General features: G+C 41.1%; 1 protein-coding gene across 1 annotated transcript; it reads left to right on the top strand.

Annotated features, from left to right (window-relative positions):
• The first annotated feature begins 6,920 nt into the window (after positions 1-6,920).
• On the top strand, positions 6,921-7,835 carry LOC113194935 (vomeronasal type-1 receptor 4-like). The gene has a single exon (XM_026406236.2). It carries the CDS (start codon positions 6,921-6,923, stop codon positions 7,833-7,835), a length of 915 nt encoding a protein of 304 aa, XP_026262021.2.
• The last annotated feature ends 19,821 nt before the right edge of the window (positions 7,836-27,656 follow it).

Raw genomic sequence — 27,656 nt, 5'->3', positions numbered from 1 at the left:
ATGACTTCCTGGATGCTGAAGTTCACTTTCTGGATTCATCTTGGGAAAACCACATTCTCAGGCAGTGACTGCACTCACTCCACCTGGCAGTCCACCAGGAGATTCCCGGTGCCCCTGGGAGAGGACCCGTTGCTCCTCCTGGGCTTCAACATGAGGCACAGTAAACAAGGTCCATGGGGCAACAGGGGACAGGTGAGTGATGTGCCCTGGGAGGAGAGGTCCTGTCATTCTGCCCCTGAAATACAGGCCAGGCGCAGCCTTTCCAAGACTCCTCTCTGTGTCAGGGAGGCCGACTGCCTGGAGCAGGGCCCTGCAGCCCTGGGCCTGGGAGAGAGAGGAGGGGAGCCCGGGGCTCTATTCCCCCTGCCCAGTCCACGCCTGGTAAGGACTGCATTTGATGTCTGGTTTCCTCCTGAATGTCCTTCCTCTCATGATATGCCCATTTTTATTTATAAATTTATTTATAAAATTTATAGCCTAAGTTTATCATATAATAATTTGGAGGTTCATTTTATTTGATGCAACTTAACTGTGTTTCTTGAATGGTGTTGGATTAATAGTTTTAGGTGGAATACAGACCTCAAGTGATTTTAATACTGACCTGTTCCCAACAGACTTCATCATCTCTCAAATGATTCATATAATTTAGCCCTTTGTTTTCAGAATTTTGTCCACAGAATTTGATACGTGTATGAAGAAACAAAATATTGACTTTTTCCCAGTGATTATAAATTATTCTTTCTGCATTGACAATAAAGCCCTCTACTGTCATAAGGGGCAAAAGCAGAGAGAGAAGTTGTCTGCACTGGTATCTGATATGAGAGGGAAGCTTTCCTCATTTAACCCAAACAGGGTATTGTTGATATTATTGACATTTTTTCACAAAAACAAATCCTTTTTATTTTTATCTCTAAAACTTTTAACTTTATATGTGTGGCATTTAATCCCATGATTTTCTGTGTCTATTGAGGTTGATGATGAGATTTCTCCTTGAGTCAACTCCTGGGGGTGGTCACACAGCTGACCTTTCTAATGCTGAACCTCCTTGCACTTATGACAACTCACTTGCTCAGTTGCTGGAATCCTTTTGCACAGTGTGGGATTCCTGTCAGCCATGATTTTGTGCAGATTGCTTTTCATCTGGAAGTGGAAGGACACACTCTTGTCATCAACGTTTCAACTGCATTTCCTTCTGTTGTGAAGGCTCTGCTGCCCTCACAGTGTGATTAAGAGAATCCACTTTCCTGCCCTTAGGAAGTGTTTGCAGATGTTTCTGCATCTGGTGGTTGGCATCCTTCGCTGTTGAAGCATTCCTTGGGAATCCTTAGGAAGCCCTTTTCCCAATATTCGATGTCATGCTGGGGAGCACTGCACTGTGCTGCTGCCTTTGGGTCTGAAATCTACGGTAAGTCGAGTCTCCTAGGGTTTTCTCATGTCTCGTACCTCTGAAGTCACTGACATCCCAACATCACCTTTTCACACACACCTGTGGCTTCTCAGTGTCTCTTTCTCACAGTGTTCACCTGACACTGTGGAGCCTTCTCATGGGGCAGTGGGACAGTCTCACAGGAGGGGATAAATGCAGCAGTCTTTCCAAGGAACTGTGTTTGCCTTTGCTTTTCCTTTCTATTGAGGTTGTTTGATATTTTTCTGCTGCCTTCATAGAAATTCTCTCTCCCTCCTTTTTCAGGGCTCCTTCTGCTGTTCCTGTTCTAATGCCATCATTCTTTCACAGGCTCTCATCCAGTCTTCACATTTACTTCTGGAAGGCACATCCACAGTGCTTTCCATAATAGAGTTTGAGTCACCAGGTGGTAAGGAAAAGGTGCTTTGTGTTTTGAACATACTGAACATCAGGGATTTCCTGTTTGTCTTTTGTGACTCCATATGAACTGCCATGTCACATGAGCCCTTGCACTTGGTGGCCCTTACTTCAGGGCTGGCTGCTGGGTGCATTTCCCCCCTGCTTCTCCAGTGCCTGGGGAGAAAGCTGGGATCTCACAGTGACTGTGGGGGTGGTGCTTTTATAGCAGTTAGGTGGAGTGTGAATTGACCTGTGTGTTTGTTGTATCCTGACCTGGTGTGTTCCGCCCACTGTGGTCCACTAAGGACGTGTGTGTTTACACCATAAATATTGTCGCCATGTGTATTTGAGGACAGCAATTTAAGGGGTGCATTTCAATGCAGTGGGCTTTTTATACCCAGGGGTTCTGTCCCCTTAAGCACATTTCCCAACATATGGAAGGCGACACCTTTAGGTAAGTCAGTGTGCAGTTTGTGATCATCATTGTTCCCTGGAAGTTTCCATATCTCCTTCACTGGGTGGGTCTTACTCAGCTCCTGTGCTGGTGCTGCAGGCCAGTTCATCTGCTCTGACTGGGACCCTCCGGGACCTGCTGAGGAGCTCATGCCCAAGACTTGTCCGTGCTCTTGCTTTTCACCCATGTGCTTTAGTATGTACAGTGTGACTCTATTACACAGCACACACATGGGGTGTGGTATTTTACAGTCTTCCAATCTGCCTTCAGTTTAATCTGTTTTATTCATTTTAATTTTACAGATTTATTTCAACTTTATTGAGGTCTAATTAAAATATTTCCAATAAGTTTTTACGTAAAGAATTATTCATCTGCTGTATGCTCTGAAACGACCCCCAAAATCAACATGGTTGACCAATCAGTATGTGTGTTTGTGTGTTGAGAGTATTTAAGATCAGTTTTCAGCCAACCATAAGTACACCAGACCTTAATATCATCTTCTCATCAAACATTACGTTGGATACGCTGAACTTGTTCCTCAAGTGCATGAAAGTTTGTACCCGTCGATAACATGTCCATACTTTCCTGCTCAAGCTCCTGGCATCCACCTCTCACTCTCTCTCTTTCTCTAAGTGCAACATTTTCAGGGGTCTCATGCAGGAGAGATCATAGAATACTTCCTTTTTTGTCTGGTCTTAGTAATACAGTATGTTCCAGGTTCATCCATCTTGTCAGAATAGAGAGCATTTCTTCCTGCATGTGAAGGAATATTATTTCATTGCATGTGTGTGTGTGTGTGTGTGTGTGTGTGTGTGTGTGTGTGTATTATGTATCCATCCATACAACACAATCACTTAATCCTCGTGTTCATTGGTGGACACACAGGTTGTATCTATATCTTGGTTTTATAAACATGCTGCAGTGAACGTAGGAGGCAGACACCTTTGAGAGACTGATGTCAATTCCTCTGTGTGTGTTGAGGCAGGATTGCCAGGGCACATGGTTCATGGAGTTGCAAAGTTTTGAGCCAACTCCACCCAATTTCCATTAAGGTTGTTCCATTGAACTCCCACCAGCAGTGCCCAGGAGTCTGCTTTGATTCCCATCTCAACCGCTGCTTGTTCCTCTTGCTTTATCATAATGGCCATTTGATGAAGTTACATCTCATGGTGATTTTGACTTTCGTTTCTCTCATGGTCTGTGAGGTAGAGCACCACTTCAATTGCCTTTGGCCACTGAAAGAACTCATTTAGAATAACTGTCTATTCATGTCACGTGTTTTCTTTAGTTCTTGAGTTGCATGATGGATGTGCCCCCAGCATCTGATACAGTATTTGTGAAACCTTCTCTGATTCTGCTTCCTTTTCAATTTATTCTTTTCTTGTCATTCAGTAACTCTTTAGTTTGAAATTGTCCTACTTGTTTATTTTTCTGTCATCCATAGTTTTGTGGTATATCCAAGAAAAAAAAATAAGTCAAGGAGTTTTTTGTTAAGATTTTATCCAAGAAATTATATGGAGACAATCTTACCTGTACATCCTTAATTCTATTTGAAGGGATGTCTTTGTATGGTGATAGGAAAAGGCCCAACATCCTTTTTTGCATATGACGATCCAGAGTTCCCTTCATGGACAATTGCAGAGCCATCATTTCACCATTGCAAATTTTCGATGCCCTGTTAAAGTTTAGGTCACTGTATGTGTTTGGGTTAACTTCAGGATCCTCATTCTCTTTCAGTGATTAATGATATTATTTTTATGCCACTAATGTGCCAATTAGATTACTATAGCCCTTTGATAATATTTGAAATCACCAAGTGTGATGATCCCAACCATTTTTGCAGCTCAACAGTGTTTTGATATATATTCCATGTGACTTTGAGGACTGGTTTTTCCAACTCTGTGAAAACTGCTGTTAGAATTTTCATTAGAATTTCATTGAATCCATGGTTCAATTTCAGTAGTATGTGCATCATTACAATATTAATCATTTCTTTTTCCTGCTATTTGCTGTGGCTAGGACTTCCAGTCCAAAGCTGAACAGAAGAGAGAAGTATGTGCTCGTTAGAGGAAAAGGCTTTGGCCTGTCATATTGAGTATGATGTTGAGGGGGCTTGTCACTCATGGTCTTCACTATGTCTAGGTACATTCCTTCCATGCCTAATTGCTTGAAAGTTTTTATCATGATTGATGCTATTTCCACATCAATTGAGGATGCTGTTTCTGCATACATTGAGAGGATCACTGGTCTTCACCTTTCATTCTGCTCATGTGAGCATCCCACTTACTCATTTCTGTGTGCTGACCCATCCTTCATCCCAGGTGTAAATCCCAGTCCATCAGGGTGAATGATCTTTTTACTGTGCTGTTGGATTCTGCTTGCTATGAGTTTTCAGGCTGCTGGCAACCATGTCCTTCGGAGATATTGGGCAGTAATTTTCTTTCCCCATAGTGTCCTTGTCAAGCTTTTGATTCAGGATACAGTATTTCTGCAAAATGAGTTTGGAACTATTCTTTGTGATTTTATTATTATTTTTAAATGTATGAGAGAATTATTATTATTTTTAAATGTTTGATAAAACTCAGATTGAAGCATTCCTGTCCCATCAATCCACAATTTAAAAATACAGATTCCATCTTACTCATTTGAATTAACCCAGATTTTCTATTTCTTCATGACTCGTAAGAGTGAGTCAAACATCATATCGTTTCCTCTGCAATTACCATTGTGAAACTAATTCTGCTCCCATAAGAAGCAGACACAAACATCAGACCAAAGGGTAGCATGGCATTTTTCTAAAAAAGGTAGTTGGCATGTTTCTAAAAATTTATTCATTTTTTATAAATCATTGCATTGCTTAGACTACAGCTGTTCGTGAGAGTCTCTCTGATTCTTTGTATTGTCCACTTTCCCTCTGTTCAGTAAGTGGGGCTGATCCCATTCATCCACCCAGACTATGCAGCTTGTGTATGAGATGTCCAGATGAGAGCCTGGGATGTCACCCCTGGCCTCCTGCCCCTGGCCAGAGGGAGCGTGGACTACATCAATATAGAAGGGAATATTGTGAATAGATCTGGATGATAAAATGAGGAAATGGCAAATGTCCCAAGCAAGGAGAGAAGATGTCTGAAGACAGATCTCTGGCTAGGGTGAGGAGGGAGAGAGGCCATGCCTTAGTGAACCTAGGGAAAATAAAATGATCAAAACATTTGAGGTTGAGACTGAAATCATCATATCATGATTAAAGACAAGATGCATTTTAAATAATGAGAGTGTGGTCGCCATGGTAATCTGTGACTAGTTCACAAATTCAGACCATTCAAACTCACAAAATTTAAACTGCATAGTTGGTGGAAGGCACAAATGAGCATGTTGCAGTCCTTTTCCTCCACAGGGGGGAGCTCAGAAAATAATTTGAGTGCTGCTCCCTTAACAGGATAAGTGTGGGATCATTGAAGTACAGATCATGCCCAAGCAGGGATTGTGGTGAAAGTGCAGCCTGAGATGACCTGAGAATGTTCTCATACACTTGCTCAGTGTGGAGACACATGTGGAATTGACCAGAAGTCCAGGAGGGAATGGAGGACTATGGTTCAGGTGAAGGAACAATCGGGTCAGTGGGAGAAAGTATCCCCAAGGAAATGAAATAGTGAAATAAACTCCAAAATCCAAGAAGTCCAGTTGAGATGTGATCCTCGTTAATTTCATTGTCAACCTATTCAAACACCATATTATTTCTTCTGCAATTACCATTGTGAAAATAATTCTGTTCCCAAAGAAGCAGACACAAACGTCAGACCAATGGGTAGCATTTATCCATGTTGCAGTCCTCAGGATGTAGGGTCCCTTTGTTATCCTGGGTTATCAACCATGATGACAGCCAGTTCTGCTGGATATTCCATGTTATGGGATTTGTGTGCAGCACTGTGGGACGCTGAGCAGCAATCCTGGCCTCGACCTTCTTCATGTCAGTACCCCTGCACAAGGTGTGAGAACCACAGATGTCTCAGATCATCGCAGCTTGACCCATGGGTAGGGAGGGAGATGAAAAGTCCCCAGGTGGGAAACGCTGTGTCCCATGAGTGTTTAACCATCATTTATTTGGCTGAAGTGTATGTGTCATGAAACTCCAAGACATCAGCACACAGGTAGCTGTGTCCTAGAGGGATTATGCTCTGCAGAGCGACACCACAGCAACACAGGCTGAAGATGAAACAGCATGGGCTCCAAAGAAAATGTGCCTTATAACCTGCACATTTGTCTTTCACACAAGTCCCAGGTCCCCTGCTCAGTGTCCTAGAATGCAGTGATGTGGCTTGAATTTCAAACTTCTTTGTCACCTGCTTCTGTGATCTGTTGTTCCCAGGAATCCCTGGAATCCAGGCTCTGGAAGGGTCTCACCAGGCCCTGAAACACATAGAAGTAGATACTTTGTCATCCTCTTCTCCTACTGAACAGTGACTATTAATGCAAATTTGTGTTAAAAATAATTCTGAGTAATTATTTATTTTTCATTGTGGGCCTAGTTTCCCTCATTAAAACTTTGGAGCCATCATTAGGATAATGTTCCTGGGCTAGGGGTGTAGCTCAATGTACTGCACCTGCCCAGCATTCATGAAGACCTGGATTCCTTCCTGAGCACAGCGAGGTCATAATAACGAAATGATGTTCCCAAGTGACACCATGTTTGGTGTTTTCCTCGTCTCTCAGCTGTGCATTGGTGTCCCAGGCAACTTGTTCCTCTTCCTGTTGTACATGCACACCTTCTCAGTCCAGCGTCATGTGAAGAGGCTAATGGATCCTGTTTTTTCCCACCTCACCTTAGCCAATACTTTGACAATCACGTTCACATTGACACCACATATAGCATCATCCTTTGGAGTAAGACAATTTTTGGACGATGTTGGTTGCAAAGCAGTCCTTTTTATGTACAGAGTGACGCGGGGTGTTTCCATCTGCACCACCTCTCTCCTGAGTGCCTTTCAAGCAATCACTGTCAGTCCCAGGAACTCTAAGTGGGCATGGCTTAAATTTAAGCTCCATACACAGATTTGTCCCTCGTTCCTTTTCTTTTGGATCATCAACATGCTCATCTACATCCGCGCCATTGAAACCATAACAGCCACTAGAAATTTGACTCTGGTTGGTCGTGGCTATGTTCATCCATACTGCCAAACCAGGCAGTTTGGAAACCAAAACTCAGGGACATTTCTAAGTCCCATCTTGATTCATGACCTAGTGTTTGTGCCCTTCATGATTGGCACCAGCCTATACATGGTGAATCTCCTCTACAGACACCACAGGAGAGCCCAGCACCTCCACAGCTCCCGCGTCTCCTCCCAGACATCTCCTGAACACAAAGCCACCAGGACCATCCTCCTGCTTGTAAGTTGCTTCATGGTCTTTTACTTCTCAAACAACTATGTGACTCTTTATTCCTTTTATGCACACAAGAAAATCCCAAGGCTGGCGGGGCTGAGTGGAGTTTTATCTTCATGCTTCCCAACTATCTGCCCATTTTTGCTGATGAAAAACAATAAAATTGTTTCCCAATTTACTTCATCCTTTTCACAATAAGAATTACAGGTTTCCAAAGAGCATTTGATGGCTGAACTGTCCCACCATGCTTATACAGAAGAGAGTCCCTCGTGATTCATCTGGGAAAAGGTTTTTTCTTGTTAACTTCACCACTTCAAATGGCACTATTCTGAATTCATATGCTATACAAATCTATTGTGCTCTCACAATTAGGAGACTTAGTTTGAGTAAGTGTATTATGTATCACTCCAACAATTTTCATATTGATTACATCCTTAAATTATTATTCTTTTGCAAAGTGAGTGCATTTTCTATATGACATTAAAATGATTTATCTGCTTTCTTTGGCTTTTCTAAATACAGCTACAGAAAATGTAAAATTACATTTGTGGATTTCATACTTCTATTAAAATGTGCTGGCCTAAGAAACTGCTGCTCTGTGTCTGTGTTAGGGAGCTATTTTGCTACTTTGACTAAAGGACTAGGCCAGAACCACTTTAAAGGAGGACAGGATTATCTGAGGGCTCATTGTTTCAGAGGTCTTAGTCTATAGGCTGGCTCCAATCCTCAGGCACAACGTTAGAGAGAACATCATTGTGGAAGACTGTGTCAGAGGGAAGCAGCTTACATCACGGTGTTGGGGATTGCAAATCAAGTCAAGATAGTGCCTGGCAGTTTGCCAGGGAGAGTGGTTTGTGAGGCAACGCCACCAAGCCATTAAGTTGGTGGAGATTCCTTATTGGCTGATTGCTCTAACTGGATGATGCTAATTGAGTCAAGCTGTGTGTAATCAGTTAGGTATATATACCTCTGCTGTATATAGTGTAAATAGTGGCTTCTGCTACCTTTTGTGCCCACTACCTTGAGTTCCCACTCAGTTCCCGCTGAGTTTCCCCACAATAAAGCAGTTCCCGCTTCAACCTTCAAGTTTCTTGTCACCTCCCGGTTATTGTGCTCAGCTGGACTGCGGCATATGGTGGCCCGTACGGGGAAGCTCCAGGATGCTTGGGAGTAAGTGACAAGGTAAAGTGCTCCCCCCTAAGGATGGGTGACACCAGTGTGTTCTTGTTTCATTTCATTTTTAAGCTGCCTGTCCCTAGAAATAAATAGGACAGAAGAAAAGTTCCTCGCCCCTGAAGAACAGATAGAGAGAACTGACGCACATTTCAAGAAAATAGAAAAATTAATACAGTGTGTTTTTATTCCATTTTTGTTTTGTTGTGTTTTGTGTTTTCTCAGTGGGTTGCATTATCTTTGTTACAGAAACATGGGATCAGAAGTTAGTAAAAACCAAACCGAAAGGGTGTTAAGTAAATTGCTAAAGGAAGGAGGCATCGCAGTAAAACCAAGAACAGTTGGGGCATACGTTGATACAATACAAAAATGTAGCCCATGGTTCTTTAAGGAGAGGTTGTTAATATCACAATGGGACCATTATGGTGAAGATTTAAAAAGGATAGAAAAGAAAAGCCCAGGAACTCTGCCAGTTGGCACATTACCATTATGGACGTTGATACGATCTTGTTTGCTTAGTCCAAAGCCTTCAGTTCAGACTATGGTAGAGGAAGGAGAAGATATCTTAGATCAAGTAAAAGAGGAAGTCTCTCAAGCTAGTCAGACAGGAGAAGAAAGTTTAGAGGGAGAAAAGTTACAACAGGAGGCTGCTACAAACACCTTTCTATCACCAGGAGGCGTAAGTATTCAACCAACAGCTCCACCTATGGAGACAATATATGCTGGGTGGCCCCCAACCCCCATAGTTGATAGATGGGATCCTGACACAGGACCTCGAAGATTAGCATGCCCTGTACTTGAGGATGAGGGAGCGCAGCGATATCACCAGGTTTTGGATTTCAAAACTGTAAAGCAGTTGAAAGAAGCTGTAGCAACCTATGGTCCTCAACCCCTTTTACCGTAAGCATGGGTGAATCCATTGCAAATTATAACTTGACACCAGCAGATTGGGCTAGCATGTGCAAGGCTGTGCTAAATGGAGGACAATATCTGTTATAGAAAGTTGCTAATCAGGAATTCTGTATGGAGACTGCCAAGCGAAATGCAGCAGCCGGGTATCCACAGAGAAATCTAGATATGTTGCTAGGAGAAGGACCTTATGAGGATTAGCAGCAACAAACTAGATATGATCCTGCCATATATTTACAAATCACTTCAGCTGCGGTTAAGGAGAAGGAGATTTACAAGGTCAATTATCTAAGGTAATACAAGGAGCTAATGAACCTTACTCTGAGTTTGTGGATAGGCTTATGCAAACAGCAAGCAGAGTCTTTGGGGATGTAGAACAAGCAATGCCATTAATAAAACAACTAGCTATGAATAAGCCAGTAGATGGTGTAGGGAGGCTATTAGACCTTGGAAATATAAAGACTTAAATGCATACATTAAATTGTGTAGAGATATTGGGGAACCAGTGGTGCAGAGGCAAGTCTTGGCAGCTGCAGTAACCCGGGGAGTACAGCAGGCTTTAGGTGCCAGGCCAAAAACATGTTATGATTGTGGTCAAGCAGGACATTTTAGAAGGAATTGCCCCATAGGAGGAGGGTTTAAAACAAGTTACAAAACTGGGTATGATCAAAAAAGAAAAATACTAGGTGTTTGCCCATGATGTCGTAGAGGAAAACATTGAGCTTATGAATGCCATTCTCAGACTATTGTAGAGGGTACTCTGTTGCCAAAAAAACGGACAAGGGGGCCTGATGCCCTGGGGCCCACAACTACAAATATACGGGGCATTGAAGGAACCCAGCAACACCATCAGGGTAGTGCCCAGGACACATTATCCGTTAACTCCCTTATCAGAAAAACCAGAGGGAGTGCAGGATTGGACATCTGCGCCTCTGCCAGAGCAGTACTAACTCCAGAGATGGGAGTTTAAATCATTCCCACAGGGGTAAAAGAACCTCTTCCCCAAGGAACAGTAGGCTTATTACCTAGTATGCATGACAAATTTCCTAGTCACGCTGTAGAAAGAGGTTCCAAAGGATTTGGCTCCATAGGTATAGATTGGGCTATGCTTTCTTTAGATTTAGATTCTCGCCCTATGTTAAACTTAACTATTCAAGGAAAAAAATTTTAATGGACTGCTGGACACAGGTGCAGATCTTAGCATCATCTCTCGTCAGAAATGGCCAAGGGATTGGCCTTAACAACAAGCCACTCAAACGCTTCGAGGCCTAGGAATGGCGACTAATCCCCATAGAAGTGCAATGGTATTAAAATGGAAGGATCCTGAAGGATGTGAAGGAACTATACAGCCATATGTATTGGATAATCTTCCTATAAATTTATGGGGATGAGATGATTTAGGTCAATTGGGATTAACATTAACAAATAACATTTCACATATCAATCCAAATGTACCCACTATTATGGCTGGACAAGGTTTTAGGAAAGGAAAAGGATTAGGAGAACAAGGACAAGGTATAGCAGCACCAATACAAATAGATCAAAAAACAGATAGACATGGATTGGGTTTTCAGGAGGGGTCACTGTGTCAATAAAAATTACTTGGAAATCAGAAAGGCCACTATGGGTTCCTCAGTGGCCCCTGACTAAAGAAAAGATACAAGCAGCCCATGACCTGTTCAATCAACAATTAGAGAAGGGACATATACAACCTTCTGTATCTCCCCATTATACTCCCATTTTTGTTATCAAAAAGAAATCTGGCAAATGGAGATTATTACAGGATTTAAGAGCTATTAATAACTAAATGGTTATCATGGGACCTGCTCAATCGGGGATTCCTCAATTGTCTGCTTTGCCAAAAACCTGGTATGTTTTAGTTATAGATATTAAAGATTTTTTTTCCATTCCAATTCATCCTGAGGATAGTCCACGTTTTGCATTTACTGTCCCTGCGCTGAATCATGAAGGTCCTGATCAGAGATATGAATGGGAAGTACTCCCTCAAGGGATGGCCAATAGTCCTACTATGTGTCAAATTTATGTTAACAGAGCAATCCAGCCACTAGAAATCAAAATCCTGAACTACAAGTATTTCATTATATGGACAATGTATTATTAGCACACAAAGATAAAAATACATTGCTAGAATATTATGCCACACTTACAAACTTATTAAAAAATTATAATCAAGAGATAGCAATAGATAAAGTACAATTAAATTTTCCAATAAATTATTTAGGAATTTTTATCCTCGACCATGGTCCACCCACCAGAAATTCAAATACGCGTAGATCAACTTAAAACACTTAACGACTTTCAAAAGTTGTTAGGAGACATAAATTGGATAAGGCCTTATCTAGGCATACCAACAGGAGAGTTGGGACCTTTATTTGATATCCTAAAAGGTCCATCAGATCAAAATTCACCCCGCATGTTAACGCCTGAAGCATGAAATACATTAAAACTCATTGAAACATATATGGAAAATATGCATTTGGATAGAATTGATATAAGTTTGCCTCTGTTATTTATTGTATTAGCAACTAAAAATATTCCTATAGGAGTATTTTGGCAAGAAGGTCCATTATTATGGATACATTTATCTTATTCTCCTAACACTACTCTTACTAGGTATCCTGAGGCTGTAGGACAATTAATACTCAAAGGAATAAAAGCAGCAAAAGGAGTGTTTGGAATTTCTCCCAATAAAATTATTACTCCATATACTATGAATCAAATTGATGAGTTAGCTAATTAGTTAAATACTTGGGCAATAATCATGTGCAAATCTATTTGTTCATTTGATAACCACTTACCATCTAATCATTTGATGTATTTTTGGTCCTCGCATCCTGTAGTTTTTCCAAAAAATGACAAGAAAAACACCTATCATGAATGCTTCAATAATATTTACTGATGGGTAAAATAATGGTACAGCAGCAATAGTTACCCCTGATCAAGTTTTTACATTTTTAGTACCTGAACAATCAGCTCAAAATGTAGAGTTTAATGCAGTATTACAAGCTTTTGTGATGTTTAAAGTTTCTGTATTTAATTTATTTTCTGACACTCAATATATAGTTAATGCTATAAATTCCCTGAAGATGTTGGTAGGATTTCCCCTTCCTCTACTGTTTTCTCTTTGTTTTCCGCTATACAAAGTCTAACCTGGGACAGAAAAGATCCATTCTTTATAGGACATATCAGGGCACATACAGGACTGCCTGGAGCCCTTAGTTTGGGCAATGACTTAGCAGATAAAACTACACATGACATACATATTTTTTCTATACTAGAGGAAGCTACAAATTTTCACAAATACTTCCATGTCAATGCTAATACCTTGCATAAGCATTTTAAAATAAACTAAGGAACAAGCTAGACATATAGTAAAACAATGTCAAAATTGTGTGACCTTTTTACCACAAGTTAATCTTGAAATCAATCCTAGAGGACTGATATCTAATCATATATGGCAAATGGATGTCACACATTTGCCAGAATTTGGAAAATTAAAATATTTGCATGTTACAGTTGATACTTCTTCCAGATATTTGATGGGCTCCCTACGTGCAGGAGAAAAAATTAAAGATATTATATCTCATTGTTTACAAAAAATTTTGCCACTGTGGGCATTACAAAACAGTTAAAAACAGATAATGGCCCTGACTATACTTCTACTTCTTTTAAACAATTTTGCTCATCATTTGGCATTACTCATATAACAGGTATCCCGTATAATCCACAGGGATAAGACAAACTATTAAAATGAACTTACTAAAACAAAAAGAGGGAATTGGGAAGGGATATAAATTCCCCAAAGATAAACTTAACATAACCCTTTTTACTTTAAACTTTTTAAATTTGGATTCATCAGGGCTTAGTGATGTGGAAAGGCACATATGTCCAAAAAATGTACATAAGCCAAAGGTACTTTGGAAGGATATTCTAACTGGACAAAGGAAAGGTCCTGACCCAGTGATTGTCTGGAGTCAGGGGTCTGTTTGTGTGTTTCCAAGGGGAGAACAGCAGCCGATTTGGATTCCAGAGAGAGTAACTAAAGTGATTTCTACAAACCAAAAAGGAGATGATTTGGCTCAAATCCATAACAGCTGATATCCAGAACTCAAGTTTAGCTATCCTTACATCTACAACAATGGTTGTCCCATACCTGGAGGCTAATGAATAATGAGTACCATTAAGGCCTATTTCAAATGTAAAAAACCTTGAGGCTTACTTGTGGGAATACCTTCAAACCCATATGCAAGTTACAGAAAGAAGGATGAGATATTAAAAGAAGAGTCAAACCCAGGTGATAGCCAGGATGCTTTTTTCTCTTTTATTTTTTGAGCTTATACAGACCTAGGTTAATGTTTTTCTGATCAGTTCTATTTTTTGATTAACTGTTGAGTTTTTAAACATTGCAATGGAGATTTCGCCTGTGAAGAGCTACAAGGCCTCTACTATTGTGTTATGTGTGCACACTTGTGTTATGTGTTGTATGTTATGTGTGCACATTTGTGTTATGTGTTGTATGTCTGTATGTGCGTACGTCCATATATCATATATGAGGAGCGCTCATGAAAAAATGGATCCAAATATCTTTTATTCACGTGATTTAAACAGTTTAATTTAAATTGGGTATTGTTTTAAAAAGTGAACAAAAAAGGAGGTTAACAGATCTGTTAACCCGCACCATCCTCCTGCTTGTAAGTTGCTTCGTGGTCTTTTACTTCTCAAACAACTATTTGACTCTTTATTCCTTTTATGCACACAAGAAAATCCCAAGGCTGGAGGGGCTGAGTAGAGCTTTATCTTCATGCTACCCAACCATCTGCCCATTTTTGCTGATGAAAAATAATAAAATTGTTTCCCAATTTACTTCATCCTTTTCACAATAAGAATTACAGGTTTCCAAAGAGCATTTGATGGCTGAATTGACCCACCATGCTTATAGAGAAGAGAGTCCCTCGTGATTCATCTGGGAAAAGGTTTTTTCTTGTTAACTTGACCACTTCAAATGGCACTATTCTGAATTCATATGCTATACAAATCTATTGTGCTCTCACAATTAGGAGACTTAGTTTGAGTAAGTGTATTATGTATCACTGCAACAATTTTCATATTGATTGCATCCTTAAATTATTATTCTTTTTAAAGTGAGTGTATTTTCTATATGACATTAAAATGATTCATCTGCTTGCTTTGGCTTTTTTAAATTGAGCTACAGAAAATATAAAATTACATTTGTGGATTTCATACTTCTATTAAAATGTGCTGGCCTAAGAAACTGCTTCTATGTATCTGTGTTAGGGAGCTATTTTGCTACTTTGACTAAAGGACCAGACCAGAACCACTTTGAAGGAAGACAGGATTATCTGAGGGCTCATTGTTTCAGAGGTCTTAGTCTATAGGCTGGCTCCAATCCTCAGGCACAACGTTAGAGAGAACATCATGGTGGGAGACTGTGGCAGAGGGAAGCAGCTGACATCACGGTGATCAGGAAGCAGAGAGAGTGCCTTCCACTTGCCAGATACAAATATATATACCCCAACACTGTGCCCCTAATTCTCACCTCCTGCAGCCAAACCCTACCACTTCCCTTAATTCACTGATTGGGTTAAAACTCTTATGACCTAGTCATTTTGAAGCCAGATTTAAAGATGGGTAGTTACTGTAGTTAGGTAAATCGGGTCTAATATTGAATAGGATAAAGAAAATGGAGACCTTTATGGAGAATGGAGTCCAGGAAACCAGAACAACACCTGGGGAAATTGAAAAGTGAATGTCCTCAAGGCCCGGAACCCATCCCAAGGAACTCATGAAGCAGCTCCCAGCAAACAGGGAGGTGCTGATCAGACCACCCCAGGCCCTTCCTGCCCAGGTTACTCCCCCCAGCCCCATCAGTCCCCCTGTCTCCCACTTTTTGGCCTTCCCACCTGCTTTCTATCACTGCAGGAGAGAAGGAAACAACGGACAGCGATGTGGGAGACTAAAAGAAGACCTTAGACATAAGACAGGGACGGCCTCCCCTTTCCACCCTCAGGCCCCCTCTTCCTCTGGGAGGAAGTCTTTTCTGCTGTCCTTAATAAAGCCTCCACTCTCCACTCCACACTTGCCTCAGCGAGCATCTCTGGTGTTACACTTCAGCATTTGGGGAAGCAAGGACTCGTCATCGGTAAACACCAGTAACAATTTCTCCTCTGAACCTTCTTGCATTGTCTCACACATGAGCTTTTGGGGGACACCTCACATCCAAACCATAAGATTCTGCGCCTGGCCCCCAAAAGCTCACACTCACCTGACCATGCAAAATACATATAGTCCATTCCCAAGAGTCCCCATACTCAACAGTTCCAGGATTGCTCACAATTCAAATGCAGAGTCTTCTCTGAGGCTCAAAGTGCTCTCACATTGTGAGCGCCTGTAAAAATAAAAGCGATTTACAAGTGTCCAATATATAAAGGTATAGAGTGAACATTTCTATTTACAAAACTAGGGGCATAGAGAAGGGATGGAACCAGAGCTAGATCGAATTCCAGTTGGGCAAACAAGTCCTGTTCTCCTGTCCAGCCCTTGGGGCACAGGGCATCATCTTGTTCTCTCCAGGCCTTTCTGTGGGCTCTTCTCTGCTTGATTCCTGCAGCTTTTCTAGGATGATGTCTCACCTTTCTGGCATCTCTTAATCTCAGGTGTCCACTGCAGCTTTGGCTTCCTCCTCATATCTCCACACTTGGACTTCTGGGGGCCTTGCAGGGACTCAGGCCCTGCTATGCTTTTCCTGGCCTCCAAGGCCTCCTTAGAAATCTTAGTGGAAGCCTCCATGACGCCCTAACTCCAGCATCCTGCATTCCTGAAGAACTAGCACCACATGGTTGATGCTAAGGTCTACTACCATCACTCCATTTCGAGCAGTAGCCAAGCCTCCAGGGACCCTGGTTGTAGCAGCCTCTGAGTGCATGGGTAGCTGAGCATGTTGAAAAACTTCCTAGGCCCCCTTGTGCAAAAAGTATGCCCCAAAGGTCTTTTTTCAAGAGAATTTTTACTTTTATTTTCTTGAGTCTGAGATGGGTGTAGTCCTGCCAATTCTGGAGATGCCTTCAGGCCATCTTTCATGTTGTCTCTGGGCCAAGTCTTTAGCATTTCTTTAGTGGCCTTAATGTCTTTAAAAACTGCAACTTCCTTAGCCTCCTTTCATTCTGGCCTTTCAAGTCCAGGTTTTTCAAATCTTTCTGCTCTGCTTTCTCTCCTGAATATCACAATGAACTTGGCTAAAAGCCACCAGCAATATCCACACCAACACCTGAATGCTATGCTGCCTAGAAATTACTTCTGCCCAGTTAAGAAGTCCAACACTTTTAAAAATCAGCCTCACAGAAGGTCTCAGGACACGGGCAAAATGCAGACACCTTCTTAGCCAGAAGAGAACCCCAATGGCCTCTAGTCCAATTACCCATAGGTTCCTCCTTTTCCTTTAAACTCTCTTGATCCCTCTCTTCACTGTCCATGATGCTATTGGCATTCTGGTCTTTTGAGCTCCCATCAGAAAGCTGCACTGATCACAGTCTAAAGCATTTCCAGTTTGCATCTGTAAGCATCTCAAAATTCTTCCCACCAATTCCAAAATGCTCCACAAACTTATGACCCACATTATCAGGTTAGCCCAGTAACAACCCCAATCCTTGGTACCAATTTCTGTATCAGTCAAGGTTCTCTAGGGGAACAGAATCAACAGGAAGTATGATTACAAAAAGGGGATTTATTAGATTGGCTTACATGACTGTCAGGTCGGTGGCAGTGACCTAGGAACAAAGCACCAAGAAGGAACAAAATACAAACAGCGCGCATGCGCACAGGAAAGAAACATCAATCAGAAGCCCAAGGAAATGCCTGTCAATCAGCGGGGTCTCCTGACAAACACCTGTCAATCAGCAGGACACCCTGGCCAATCCTGGAGTTTCCCAGTTCCCCTGACCAACTCCAGAGGGACAAGGGACTCTAAAAATCCCTCTTCCTGTTCCAAGCCCTTCTCTTCCTGCCAAGAGCCCCATAAAATTCCAATCCAGTCGAGGTCCCACGTGGTTTCTCTCCAGACCTTTCTCCTGTCCACTCTGTCAGTCTGATGGAGTTCCCCCCAGGAGAAAGTCTCAAATAAAGCCTCCTTTGTTGGTCTTTTTATGTTTTTTTTATTTTTTATGATTAGTTTTTCAAAACATTACAAAACTCTTAACATATCATATTTCATACATTTGATTCAAGTGGATTATGAACTCCCATTTTTACCCCGTATACAGATTGCAGAATCACATCGGTTACACATCCACTTTTTTACATACTGCCATACTAGTGTCTGTTGTATTCTGATGCCCTTCCTATCCTCTACTATCCCCCCTCCCCTCCCCTCCTCTCCCATCTTCTCTCTCTACCCCATCTACTTTAATTCATTTCTCCCCCTTGTTTTTTTCCCTTTCCCCTCACTTCCTCTTATATGTAATTTTGTATAACAATGAGGGTCTCCTTCCATTTCCATGCAATTTCCCTTCTCTCTCCCTTTCCCTCCCGCCTCTCCTCTCGTCCCTGTTTAATGGTGATCTTCTTCTCATGCTCTTCCTCCCTGCTCTGTTCTTAGCTGCTCTCCTTATATCAAAGATGACATTTGGCATTTGTTTTTTAGGGATTGGCTAGCTTCACTTAGCATGATCTGCTCTAATGCCATCCATTTCCCTGCAAATGCCATGATTTTGTCATTTTTTAGTGCTGAGTAGTACTCCATTGTGTATAAATGCCACATTTTTTTATCCATTCATCTATTGAAGGGCATCTAGGTTGGTTCCACAGTCTAGCTATTGTAAATTGTGCTGCTACGAACATTGTTGTAGCAGTGTCCCTATAGTACGCTCTTTTAAGGTCTTTAGGGAATAGTCCAAGAAGGGGAATAGCTGGGTCAAATGGTGGTTCCATTCCCAGGTTTCCAAGGAATCTCCATACTGCTTTCCAAATTGGCCGCACCAATTTGCAGTCCCACCAGCAATGTACAAGTGTACCCTTTTCCCCACGTCCTCGCCAGCACTTGTTATTGTTAGACTTCATAATGGCTGCCAATATTACTGGAGTGAGATGGTATCTTAGGGTGGTTTTGATTTGCATTTCTCTGACTGCTAGAGATGGTGAGCATTTTTTCATGTACTTGTTGATTGATTGTATGTCCTCCTCTGAGAGGTGTCTGTTCATGTCCTTGGCCCATTTGTTGATTGGGTTATTTGTTATCTTATTGTTTAATTTTTTGAGTTCTTTGTATACTCTGGATATTAGGGCTCTATCTGAAGTGTGAGGAGTAAAAAATTGTTCCCAGGATGTAGGCTCCCTATTTACCTCTTATTGTTTCCTTGATTGTAGAGAAGTTGCACATTTTTCTCATGTACTGGTTGGACATTTGTACTTCTTCCTTCTGTTTAGTTATTTTGCCCATTTATTGACTGGGTTATTTGTTTTATCGTGTTAAGATTTTTGAGTTCTTCATGTATTCTGTGTATTAATCCCTTGTCAGAGGAATATCTACCAAAGATCTTCTCCCATTCCATAGGCTCTCTTTTCATGATGTCAATAATTGCCTTACTGTGCAGAGGAATTTTGATGCTGTTCCATTTACTGATTCATGATTTTATATCTTGAGCTAGAGTGATCTTGTTAAGGAAGTCAGTGCCTGTGTCATTGATGCTGGCGTGCTGACCCTAAGTTTACTTCTAGCAGTTAAGAATTTCTTGTCTAATTCCTAGGTTTATTTCTGATGCACTTGGGTTTGAATTGGAGGCAGTGTGAAAGAGAGAGATCTAGTTTCATTCTTCTACATATGAACATCCAGTTTTCCTAGCACCATTTGTTAAAAAGGATATCTTTTCTGCAAGGTGTGTTTTTAGCACCTTTATCTAGTACCAGTAACTGTATCTATGTGGGTGTGTCTGTCTTCTATTCTACTCCACTGATACTTGTGTCTGTTCTGGTGCCAACACCATGCTTGTTTTCTCTGTAGCTCTGCAGTATGATAGACGATCAGGTACTGTGATGCCTCCAGCATCACTCTTCTTGCAGAGGATGGCTTGGGTATTCTCAGTCTCTTTTGTTCTCCCGTTCTGTGCAGAATGCCATTGGTGTTTTGAAGGGAACTGTATTGAATCTGTATGTTTTTGGTAGTATGGCCATTTTGACAATTTTAATACTCTCTATCCAAATATTTAGGAGGTCTTTCCATCTTGTTCAATTTCTTCAATGTTCTATTATTTTCACTGTAGAGTGTGGGCTCCCTCCGTCCAGCCAAAGCCCACCGAACAGCTGAGGAGAGTGTGGCAACGGAAGTCATAAAGAGACCTCCAGAGACCAGTTTCACAGAACTCGATCCACTTCATTATTGCATATGGAGGCTTTTATGCATAGCCTGTCACTGGGCTAATGTAGTTGAGGGTCAGAGTGATCCAAAGAGCTAGCAACACACTCACGAGCAGCAAACAATGGGCTAATATTTCAGTGGCAGAAAAGCAGAAGGAAAGGGACATGCTGTGTGCCTGAGGGAGGCCAGGTTGCCATGGTGATGGGGCTGAGTGTGGTGAGTGTGCTAACCACAACTTCCAGATTCAGTGTGCTGAACCCTGGGAGTCCCTCACATAGGCAGCATAGGCCACTTTCCAATTCACGGGCCGAACTGTGAAAGTCTCACTTCTTTATTTACATTTATTTTTTTCAGGTTCCTATAAATGGGATTGTTTTCCTAATTTCTTTTTGAGCAGCAACTTTTGGAGTATAGGAAAATGATACATATTGTGATCTTCTATATTGTATTTTGCTGAATTTCTTCAAGAAGTGTATGGTTGGGGTGTATGGGTTTTCTAAATATAGGATCAGGTCATTAGCAAAAACTAAAAATTTGTTCTTTTTATATATTTTTTTCATATAGTTATTTATTCTATATCTGTTCCCTTTAATTCCTTTTCTTGTCTGATTACTCTGGCTAGAATTCAAGAATAGGAGTGGTGAGAGTGTACTTCCTCTTCTTGTTCCTGCCTTTAGAAGAAATGCTTACGTTTTCCTATGTTTAGATGATGTTGGCCTTGAGTGTAGTCTTTTTTTTTTTAAGAGAGAGAGAGAGAGAGAGAGAGAGAGAGAGAGAGAGAGAGAGAGAATTTTTAATATTTATTTATTTATTTATTTATTTTAGTTCTCGGCGGACACAACATCTTTGTTGGTATGTGGTGCTGAGGATCGAACCCAGGCCGCACGCATGCCAGGCGAGCGCGCTACCGCTTGAGCCACATCCCCAGCCCTTCTTTTTTTTTTTGAGAGAGAGAATTTTTTAATATTTATTTAGTTTTTGGTGGACACAACATCTTTATTTTATTTTTATGTGGTGCTGAGGATCCAACCCAGTGCCCTGAGCAGGCCAGGCGAGCGAGCTACCGCTTGAGGCACATCCCCAACCCCTCAACTATTTTTTCTCATATCTTTTCTCACCCCACATTTATTTCTCTTTCCTTCTTTTACTCTGATGTATAAATGTGATACTTTTGGTTCTGTCCTACAGGGGTGCACTTTCTTCATTTTCCTTCAAGCCCTTTTCCTCTGTCTTGTTCCCACTGGTCACTACTTACTGATCTATCTGACACTATACCCACTTTCCCAATTGTCATCATTTCTTTCACTTAGGACATTCATGGAGTTTCAATTTTGGTTGCTGTGTTTATGAACTCTATAACTTCCATTCGGTTATCATTATACCTTCTATTCCTATTCTCTTTTCAAACATCACCAAGTTCTGGCCATGGTGGTGTACACCTGTAATCCCAGCAACTCAAGGGGCTGAGGCAATAGGATCCCAAGTCCAAAACTAGTCTCAGCAGATGACCAAGCAACTCTGCAATTCAGGGAGACCCTGTCTCTAAGTAACATATAAAAAAGGGCTGGCAATGTGGCTCAGTGGTTCAGCGCCCAGGCTCAATCCCTGGTACCAAACCAAACCAAACCAAACATCAAACATCAGTAAGTATCAGCATTGCTTTCTTGAAAGGTTAGTTAGCTAGCTTGAGCATTTTTGTAATTCTCCTTTCACTTTAGTGGCAAATACTTTGAACTTCTTTGTTGACTCATTGTTGGGTGTGTATTGATTGATGTTCACTATGCAAGGAGAGATTTTTTTGCTCAAACTTCAAAACAATGACCACAAAATTCAGCCTACCAATCTGGTGGCCTCTTCTGAACACAGTCTCACCAGCATGCAAAGTCTGGGCTGGGACCCAATAGACCTCATTAGCAGGCCACATCTCACCGTGCAGGCCTCTGAGTGAAAAGTATACGTTCAACTACAGCACATTTAGTACTGTAATGGTTATGTGTAAACCACTTTTAACACTAGGATAATATTCAAACTTGTGGTCTTAATGATATTTTAATTTTGTTTTTTTCAGAACACATGGATGTTTTAGTTCAGAACTTGTGATCCTATTGATATTCAATAGAGAATATATTCTATTTCCCTGCTTGTTGATATTTTCTGTGAACTCAGGATTCCAGTGTTGGTTTACAACCTTAGCTGTGCTATTCAGATCCAGCCCTAGAATGTATCCATGGGATTGGGCAGAGGTCCCCTGGGCTTAGTTCTCAAACTCCTTTCTATGCTTGTTAGCACATGTATGCACAGGTAGGGTCGAGTGTACGGGTTTATCAGGACTTCATGGGATACTGATTTGTAACCCCTCCATCTTCGTGACTGTTAGGTGGAGCAATGGAGATTTGGGAGTTTGTGTATCCCATCTTGAAGAGGAAGCAAATTTTAATTTTAAAGACAGAATGTTACTTTTTTGACAAATGCAGAACATTCTGCTAATGTTGTAAGTATGGTGTGGAAATATAAATGATGAAGCAATTCAGGCTATTAAAATTAACAATTTTAGGCTATTAAAAATTCAGGCTATTAAAAGTAAAAGTTCCTCCTGCCTATGCTTCAGGGAGTGTGGAGGACATTGAAACACAGAGTAATTGCAGGAAAAACAGTGACCCCACCGTGGAGCAGCCAGAATGGTCTCTGGAGACCTGCTAGGGGTCAGCTTGGATCCAGAGCTGTGGCCATTTCCACTGACTATGTGGATACTTTCAGTGTCTTTCTAGATCCTTGGTTTTACTTTCTGAAGCAGTCCAACAGGAGTGATGACTTAGCACTCCTGATTAATAAACCTAACAGTTACTCCCAGAGGGTCATTGTGTGCCTGGGAGAGGATCCATTGCTTCTCTGGGTGCATCAAAATGATTCATGGTAAACAAGGTCATTGAGGGAGGAGGTGACAAGGTGATGGACGACCCCTGGGAGGAGAGGTGTAGTCATTCTGTCCCTGAAATTGAGGCTCTGCAGGACAGACACTGCCTTTCCAAGACACCTCACGGTGTCAAAGAGGCTGACTGCCTGGAGAAGGACACTGCAGCCCTCAGCACCAGGAGACAGTGAGGTGGGAAGATCCTATATGAATTCCCTTTACCACATCTGAGCTTCTGCAAGGGACTTGAGTCCATTTCAGATTTTTCTTTCTAATATTTGTCTGAATGTCCCTATATGTTCCTCTCTCTTAATTTCTAACTCTAATTCTCTTTTCTTTTGTATATGCCTGTGCTGTCTCCATTCTTTCATTTCCTGTGTGTGTTAGTGTCTGTCATACCTCTGCATATCTGTCAGGGTTTCAATGGAGCTGTGTTTAAAATCTCTGTTCCACATTGATCTTGAGTTTTCTCTTAACACCTATGTGAAATTTCCATTCTGTTCCATACACTGTCTCAGGTGTCCTGTAATCTATGATTTTTCTTAGGTTCTCATCTTCATTTTCATGGCTCATTTGATATTCAGTTATATTTCAAAAGAGTTGCATCCAATTTCATTTCATGCCTGCCTTTCTACTCTACTCTCAGTCTTATGTGTCTCTGCAGCATGCTTCCATATATATAACTTTATCACCTTTTTAAAATTAGTGGACATCAATTTTATTAAAATGCTACAGTCATTTAGAGTTATTTATGTCATCATTATCCAATTGGAAGCTTAACATTTTTATCATGTCTCAATTCTGATTTTCATCTCCTTTTAAAAATTCTATCTAAATGGTATCATTCTTAAATGGAGATTTAATAAGAGTTTTGTGATAAAATATAGTAATCCAAAAGATTTTTTATGACTTTGTTCCCAATAACCTAGAACAATCTCTCATATAATTCAAATAATTTAGTGAATACTTCTGCAGTTTGCCTCCATAAAATTTAATCTGTTTATGAAGAAGGATAATGCTGCCTTCTTTCCAGTGATTAAAACCTGTACCTTCTGTATTGACAATCAAGCCCTCTGCAGGCATCAGGAGCAGAAGATACTTTTGAAGATACAGGGAAAGAAGATACTTTTACTCAGATCTGATCTGAGAGGGAGGCTTCCCGTGTTTAACCCCAAATATGATACTGTTTATACAGCTGATATAATCTCAAGGTAAGTAAAATCTTCTCTATTGCTACATCCTAAAATTTTTAACTTTTATTATGTGTATTTAATCACATGATTTTATGGGAAAAATCTATTCTATCTATTTAAGTTGATGATGAGTTTTTCCTTTAGAATCTACAACCGTGGCTGATGACACAGCTGAGGTTTACAATGCCACAGAATCTTCATTTTTGGATAACTCAGTTGCTCAGATGCTGGAATTTTTTGCACAATGTGGGTTTCCTATCTGCAATGATTTTTTGCAGACTGATTTTTAAATTTTTTATTATTTTATTTTTATTTGCTCCAATCAGTTATACATTTGTAAGTGGAAGTCCACACTCTGGTCATCAATGTTCCAACTGTGTTTCTCTCTGCTGGGAAGGCTCTGCTGCCCACAGTGTGATGAACAGAATCCACTCTCCTGCCCTTAGGAAGTGTTTGCAGATGTTTCTGCATCTGCTGTTTGGCATCCTTCACTGTTGAAGCATTATTTGGGATTTCTTTTGGAGGAGTTTTTCCCACTATTTGATGTTATCATGGGGAGCACTGCACTGTGCTTTCTGAAGTTATGAAATATATGAAGGAGAGCACATAATACCAACAATGGTAACTCAAGTCTTCTAGGAATGTCCCAATAGCTCTCAAAATTCCCATATTGGTGGCACAATCAATCACGGTCTCATCTTCACAAATATTTGCAATTTCCCAATTGCTCTTTCATATTTTTATTTATTTCCTTTTTCTTATATCTCTTCCTCTTTCTTTCTCCCTTTCCCTCTCCCTCTCCCTCTCCTTCTCTCTTTCTCCCCACCTCTCCTCTTGAACCTACCACTGATGTTCATTCCCAGCCCTTTCTATTTTTTAATTTGAGACAGGGTGTCATTAATTTGCAGAGACTGGCTTTCAACTTGCTATCCTCTTGCCCCAGACTTCGGGGTCACTGGATTACAGGAGTGCAACACTACTTCTGACCTCTCACTAACATTGTACACCTGACACTATTGTGCTCTCAAAATAGTAGTACATTCTCATGACAGGGGTGTTAAATGTAGGATTTTTTTACAAGAAACTGAGTTTGACTTTGTTTTTCCTTTCTATTCTGGGTTGTTGGTATTCTGTGCTCTCCTTCATAGAAATTATTTTCTTTATTTTAGGTATTACTGTGTTCAAATGCCATCACTTCTAGAAGGTTCTAATGTACTCTGCACATTTACTTCCAGAAGGCAATCCCCAGTACTGCTTGTAGAGTTTTATTCACCAGGTGACAAGTAAAAGGTGCTTGTGTTTTGTTTTGTTTTTTAAAAGAGAGAGTGAGAGAGGAGAGAGAGAAAGAGAATTTTTGATATTTATTTTTTAGTTCTCGGCGGACACAACATCTTTGTTGGTATGTGGTGCTGAGGATCGAACCTGGGCCGCACGCATGCCAGGCGAGCGCGCTACCGCTTGAGCCACATCCCCAGCCCAGCGCTTGTGTTTTGAACACATTGAGAGATCAGGGTTTTCCTGTTTGTCTTTTGTGACTTGTAGTTAGGGCCTTGACATAAAGTGCCATGTCACATGAGCTCTTGCACTTGGTGGCCCTCCCTTCAGGGCTGGCTTCTGGCACATTTCCTCCCTGCTCTCAAGTGCCTCAGGAGAAACCTGGGATTTGGCAGTGAGTGTGGGTGTGGTGGTGTCTTTATCTTTATTTCTTCCTTAGAACTTTAGAGTTACACAGAGTAGTTGGATTCATCCTGACAAAATCTTCCATGTGTGGAATTGGACTTTGGTTCACGACCCCCTTTCCCTCCCCTTTATGCCCTGTGCTTCCCCTCTCCATTTCTCCTTCCTCTGCTTTTATTATCTTGACATTGTTTTGCAGGTTCCTTGATTAGAAAAGACTGTTTATAATCTCCCACTCTGGTATTTTAATTATCCATGCTTTTACTTCAAATACTTTGATAATATCTGTTTTGAAGAATAAAATGTGAAAACTGGTGTCTGACTTCAGTTGTTAGCCTTGCCAGGAAGTGAAAGAGCTTCCCCCGTTTTGTCTCTGGATGCATATCTGTTCATTGGAGCACATAGTTGTCTTTATGCATGTGGTGTAGAGTGCGCTTTGTGATTTATAAACACAGTGTGGACGGTGTAATAAGGTAGTAAATACACCCATAGCTTCCACTATTTAAAAGACAGTCCTACCAAGATTATTTTCATTTCACGCTCTTGCTAAAATTGAAACATCTGACAGAAGTTCCTGCTGTCCTCTCTCTGTGCACTAGTGGGACAGACACCATCTCAGCCTGGGTGTTGAAATCCCCTTCTGCTGTTTCCATGCTGCCCACCCTGTTGTTCTGTGTCCTGTCGTGGGTTGAGCTTGTGTTCCTTCATTTCCCTCTTGATTTTCCCTCCTGGGAGGACAAGAGTAGTGTGCTTGGATTCCTCAGGTCCCAGGGTTTCTCCTCTCTGCAGGGGTCCTCTTTCCTCTGCTCCCCTGCAGTGGGGCTGATCCCACCCATCCATCCAGGCTGTGCAGACTTGGGGGCATAATGTCCAGATGAGAGCCTGGGATTCATCCCTGGGCTCCTAGCCCCTGCAGGGGGAATCTGATCTTCATTGATACTGAAGAGAATGTTGTGAATAGATCTAAATGATGAAGTTATGAAAGATTTGGGATTGCTAAGGGCAGGTGTCCCGGGAAGGAGAGAAGATGGCTGAAGAAAGATCTCTGCTAAGAGTGAGGAGGGGGTAAGCCACACCTTAGTGAAACTGGAAAATTGCAAATGATCAAACATTTGAGGTTTCACCTGCAACCATCAGAGCATGTGTTCAAGATATGGTGCACTTTCAAAAGTCAGAGTATGTTCACCACAGTCAAAATCAAGAGTCATGATTTTAAAACAATTCTAACTCATAAGCCTGAATTACATAGTTGGTGGGAGGCACAAATGAGCCTGTGGAGGAACAGGACTCCATCACTGTGGGGGATCAATAGTTAATTTGAGTGCTGCTTCCTTAACAGGATAATGAGTGTGGGATCATTGCAGTAGAGATCATACTCAAGCAGGGACTGTGTAGCCTGGGTGGTGAAAGTGACCTGAGAATGTTCTCATGGACTTGCTCAGTGTGGAGACACATGGGGAATTGACCAGAGGTCCGGGAGGGAATGAAGGACTATGGTTCATGTGAAGAACAACTGGCTTAGTGTGAGACTGACCAAGTATTCTAAAGTATCCCTAAGCAAATGAAATAGTGAAATAAACTCCAGAATCCAATAAGAGAAATTGAGATGTTAACCTAATTAATTTCAATATTAACCTGAAAGAATGTCATATCAGTTTTGTTGCAGTTACATTTGTGAAGATTCTCTTTTCTTTTCTCTTTTAAATATTTTTTGTAGTTCTACATGGATACCTTTATTTTATTTATTTATCTTTATGTGGTGCCGAGGA

The sequence above is a fragment of the Urocitellus parryii genome, chromosome 15 (genome assembly GCF_045843805.1).
Source record: "Urocitellus parryii isolate mUroPar1 chromosome 15, mUroPar1.hap1, whole genome shotgun sequence".
NCBI classification, from domain to species: Eukaryota; Metazoa; Chordata; class Mammalia; order Rodentia; family Sciuridae; genus Urocitellus; species Urocitellus parryii.
This window is presented reverse-complemented; position numbering and strand designations above follow the sequence as displayed.

Coding starts and splice junctions, on each gene's coding strand:
- LOC113194935 (XM_026406236.2), top strand. CDS start 6,921: ATGATGTTCCCAAGTGACACCATGTTTGGTGTTTTCCTCGTCTCTCAG.